The sequence below is a fragment of the Pyrus communis genome, chromosome 2 (genome assembly GCF_963583255.1).
Source record: "Pyrus communis chromosome 2, drPyrComm1.1, whole genome shotgun sequence".
Lineage (NCBI taxonomy): Eukaryota > Viridiplantae > Streptophyta > Magnoliopsida > Rosales > Rosaceae > Pyrus > Pyrus communis.
Window position 1 is genome coordinate 20812277 of NC_084804.1, and position 4909 is coordinate 20817185.

At 36.7% G+C, this 4909-nt stretch overlaps 1 protein-coding gene across 1 annotated transcript; it reads right to left on the minus strand.

Annotated features, from left to right (window-relative positions):
• Window positions 1-1780: 1780 nt before the first annotated feature.
• LOC137725565 (cyclin-D3-1) lies at window positions 1781-4022 on the minus strand. The gene is made up of 4 exons (XM_068464292.1): window positions 3336-4022; window positions 3040-3241; window positions 2768-2898; window positions 1781-2481 (listed from the first exon to the last, which is right to left on the minus strand). The coding sequence occupies exons 1-4, from the start codon at window positions 3876-3878 to the stop codon at window positions 2188-2190; spliced, it is 1170 nt and encodes a 389-aa protein (XP_068320393.1). The 5' UTR covers window positions 3879-4022; the 3' UTR covers window positions 1781-2187.
• Between the last annotated feature and the right edge of the window lie 887 nt (window positions 4023-4909).

Here is a 4909-nt window from a genome sequence, read left to right on the forward strand (position 1 = left end):
ACTCAAAAGTGTGGATACTAAATAACATTTTTATAATGAACCCTCTATTTATTTCTTACATTTAGGACATGTTTGCTAAACAGAAATGGGACAATGAATGAATCGGAACGCCTAAAAATAGGAAATGTATTGAAAGAAAATCAGAACAACTAATACTCCCTTGTCCATCTGATTCCTTATTTTTTTGGGTATTTGATTACAAATTTTTTAAAGAAAAACTTCCATTTTTCCAATTCCTCACGTATAAGTAAACGCATGAAATATTTAAGGAATGAAAGATTATCTTACTCATATTTTAGCAAATGAATGAAACTCAATAATCAAAATGATTCTAATTTCCTTTTGACGTAAGTAAACATGCCCAAACAACTAAACGATCTCTAACTCACACAATTTTATGTATAGTTGATCTCAAAATAAACGATCTCTAATTCCCTTTTGATGTAAATAACCCTCAAATCGCACTGCCTTGCAACTGAGCAGACGCTTCCCAGCGGGTACGCAAGGAATAGGATACGACAACTGCATTACATGACCAATCTGCACTTAAAGCCAAAAGGTGTAGAAGATCTAAGCAACCAGTCGATTTGGTGTTTTTGAATTTATATTTCATTATTAAGACAAACTATTACTTGTTAATTTATAGTAAGTCACATGATAAAATTTTTAATGTGTCAAACACGATTCAGTTGATTAAATATCATAATACAAATGCTTAGATATTAAAATAAAAAAAAATATTTTCAACTACTTAAATTACGACATTTTGTATTTCCAACTGTGTTATCCGCACATTTCAAATTTCTCTTTAGGTGAGGGGATTAGGTTGGGTAGGGAGAAGGATTTTAGAAGGTCAGATATCACCAGCACTATAATGGGGCCCACGTTAGAAATATTGCCATAAAAATAAGAAAGTTGGCTCTTCATACGAGGTCAAACTCCCCAATCAAAAAGTCTCACCTTCAACTAAATCCACTCCCCCCGACATTTTCTTTCATCTCTTCACATGCAACCCCACTTAGTTCGTGACCTTAATCTTAATTGTATTCGTATACGGTTTTTTTCTTTTTATGTAAAATATGAATTCTATGAACAAATTAATATTAAACTCATTAGGAATAAACCGCATTTGTGGTGTCGATTTTAAAACTTCATCCAACTAAATGAAAATTAGATGCTACTGGACTAACATGTAATGCAAAAATTCTTAAAAACTTGACAATTGACGAAAATGATCACATATCAAACTTCAATTGTCGAGCTGATCAAAATTAAATATGAACATATCGTTGAAAGATTGAAGACATCAATATCGACAACATCTTAAGAAACTAATCATTTCAACAATTAATATTTGAGAAAATAAAAAAATACATATAAACAAATTTCCTAGTGCAAAGTTGCAGAACATGATATATTTATCGGCATCTAGATATTGTCCTGTCATTGTCCAAAATTTTATCATCCCATGGTGAATCTAATCCACCCAAAACTTTGGCCATAAAATTAGATCGTAGCATTCTTAACCAAAGATCTAATAAGCTAAATCCCCAAGTATACTAGAAAATTCTCATCATGTATTGAATTAATAAGTTGAAAATCACAAATCTATATCAAAGATCAAGTAAAACCCATATTCAATGACCAAATAGAAAACAGAGCATATAAAAACAATGAACAGAGACTTTGACAGCTGACAAATCTGACACCAATTTTCTGCATCATTCGAGCTAATGGGAAGTGATCAAATAAATATTCTTACACAAATGAACAAAACTGGTGTTTAAATTTATTTATTAAATATAATATGTCCAAATGGTTCCAATAGAGACTTAAACAAAGAGGAACATATACGATATGAGTGCTCCATAAAATTTTAGAAGAGAAGCAGACCGAAGAGCATTCTATATTAAATTACCAATCCTGCCCCTCCTCTTTGCTGTAAATTGCCATCAAGTAATAGTAAATAATCCCCACAGCTCCATCATCTCCAAGTCCCCGGGACATGACTGTAAAACTGTGGCCATTGTCCTTCAAAATTAAACCAGAGAAATGCATTTCTATGGCAGCAGCTCAGCACTTCAGATTTTCACCAAAAGGGAAATTACCATGATAAGCATGGATTTAAAATCTTTTTTTTTTTTTTTGGGTTTTTAGATTGGAAGAGAAATTAAATAATGAGATTAATTAAGGTGGGCTACCAACAATGCCCACAAAGAGCCTGCTGAGTGAGGCCAATTTCGTCTCTTTCTCTTCTGCTTCTGCTTTTCTGGTCCTCTTGAAAAGTGCTTGTGGGGATGAAGAAACTGATGATCCCACTGGCCACGAATCATTTGAGCTTTCATAGCTGAAATATGCATCAATCACCGCACTTGGGCTGCCCGGGATTTGATCATGCTTGCGTTTGTTGGTGCTGTTTTTGTTGTTGCTGCAGGCGTAATCATAGTCGATTATCAGACTGTAACAGTCGTTCACTTTTTCCTGTTTCGCAATGCAGCATCACTTAATTAAACAATAACTAACCAGCATTAAACAAATCATACACCTTAAGAATGTGCATTAATTGATCTTCTGTTTGAACTTTGAAGTAGCTTGAAACTGATCAAAATCATGAAATTAAATGAAACAGAAACATAACGTTGGCATTGCATTATGTCTATCCCAAGTTCGAGTCTATTTTTCACTTTTTTTTTTATTTACGTAAATTAATTTAGAATACCGTCTTTCGAAACGGAAAAAAAAAAAAACAAAACGTAAAAAGACCAACCTTGCTTATTTTGAGAACACCAAGAAGCTGGTTCTGGTATTCAATGGCATTCCAAGGCTCGACCTGGTCTATAACGCGCATCATTGTTGCAGTGGCCAAAACAGAAGGCAAATAACGGACAAATCTCGAATCTGAGAAAAACCCAACACGAAAAAGTAAACAAGTTGTCGAGAAAGACTTAAAAATTGTATTAAATCTTGCTCTGTTTCTTTGTTCTTATCGAAAAGTTTAAGCTTTTTTGTGCTAATGGAAGCGTTACGGTTTCTGCTTACCGAAGACTACGGAGAGAAGGAGACGCTCGCAGCGCTTGAGGAACTCCCAATGGAGGTGGGTTTTCAATCCGAGCCTTCTTATGATGTGGTCGAGGAACGAAAGTGGCGTCACTGGATGCATCCGCCAGTGGAGAGCTGAGAGCACCAAAATCTCCATTCTCTGAATCGTTTTCGCCTCGAAAAAGTACTTCGTGTCCTCCACCTGATGAAGAACGAAAGCCATGTTTTATATTTGGGAGATTAATCGAAAATTTAGAAGAAAAATCGATGCTTTAAGCACAAAAATGATTATTTACTTGAAGGTCTAAAAGCAGAGGAACTTCGGTTTCTTCCACTTTGGCAGCCAGAGAGAGGCAAGTGACAGCCACAAGCTGGACCATCCACGGCTTGTCTCTCTGGAAATGGTGGCTTGAGATGAACCGATCGAAGTAGTTAACGGCTAGGATTGCAGTGAGGGCTGTGAACCCGTAATGGGCGTTCACTTTGAGCATCCACAGCACGGCATCACGGCGAGCCGCGGAGATCAAAGAGTCCTCTGTTCCCATGCCCTCCATGTGTTTGACGAAATGCGTCTGTTGCTGCTCCTCCTTGGAAAAGAGAGAAACAAGCTCATCATCCTCCCAGAACAGATCTTGTTCCAACAGGAGCATGGGAAACAGAGAAGGGCAGTTTGGGTTTTTCCCACTGACGCCATTGTTGTAGTTCTCACCACTACTCACTTCTTGTTCCACCACCTCTCCATCGTCCTCCTCCTCCCACTTGTCCTCCTCACAGAGCAAAGCATCCAGCAAAAGTGAATGGCTTTGTGGGTTTTGGTGTTGGTCGTGATTCATTGCCATCTTCTTCTGAGAAGAAGAGGTTTTGGTCCTCTGCTCATTATACGAAAGAAAAGCTCATCACTCTCACACCCATCTCTCTCTCTCTCTCTCTCTCTCTCTCTCTATTTTTTGCTTTGGGTTGTGGTGTGGTGGTGCAGCAGGGGAGAGGGAGGGAGAGAGAGAGAGAGAGGGAGAAAATAGTACTGTATAGCTATAGAGAGAGAGAGGAAAAAGAAAGGGTCTGGACTGTGGATGTATAGAGCAGAGTGGGTTTCACGCTTGTCCTTTATATATATATATATTGGATTTTGGGAATTCTTTTCTTCTTTCTTTTTATCGTTTTTTTTTTTTTTTTTTCCTTCTTTTGTTTTGTGCTTTCGGTGTGTTGTTTCGTTTCGTTGGCGGGGAGAAATGTAACCGGCACACACATCAAGCTGGACCCCCATGAAAACAACCTCATATACAAGGCATAAAATAAAGACTCACTCTGCTCATTTCTCAAGGACTTTCTCTCTCTAGATAGATAGAGAGAGAGAGAGAGAGAGAGAGAGAGAGAGAGAGAGAGAGAGAGACTTGTCTATTGGTAGTAGGACGGAGTATGAGTAAGTAGTAGGGTTGTATAGTTATTAGGCTTTTTGGGTTCTTACTTGCAAAAGCATTGATGTGTCTTGGACTCTTTGATTATGCTGGGTTTTAGATTTTGCACCCAACAAATTTATAATGCATTGATTACCCCAGACGATTGACAAATTACATATAATAATGCTTTATACTTGCACAAGGTTGATGGATAGAGACGTATAATTGTATGCGTATGTAAGATCCGTATGTGTTAAAGAGTGTATAAATACTATATTGTAATGAATATATGCATATAAGATGACTTTCACCAGCATTCTTCGACTCAAATCTTTTCATCGAAAAGTTAAAACTCGTATATAAGTTTTTAGTCAAATTAAAAAGTTATATTAGGCTTTTAAGAAAATATCTAAGTCAAACAATGGTACCATTCAAACAAGTAAAATAACATTATAGTTTTCAATCGAATTATC

Excerpts from the sequence above, each read along its gene's own strand:
- LOC137725565 (XM_068464292.1), bottom strand. The coding sequence starts at position 3,878 with ATGGCAATGAATCACGACCAACACCAAAACCCACAAAGCCATTCACTT. Across the intron at positions 3,242-3,335 it reads CTCTGCTTTTAGACCTTCAA|GTGGAGGACACGAAGTACTT; the intron begins GTAAATAATCAT and ends GTTCTTCATCAG. Across the intron at positions 2,899-3,039 it reads CCTTCTCTCCGTAGTCTTCG|ATTCGAGATTTGTCCGTTAT; the intron begins GTAAGCAGAAAC and ends GGTTTTTCTCAG.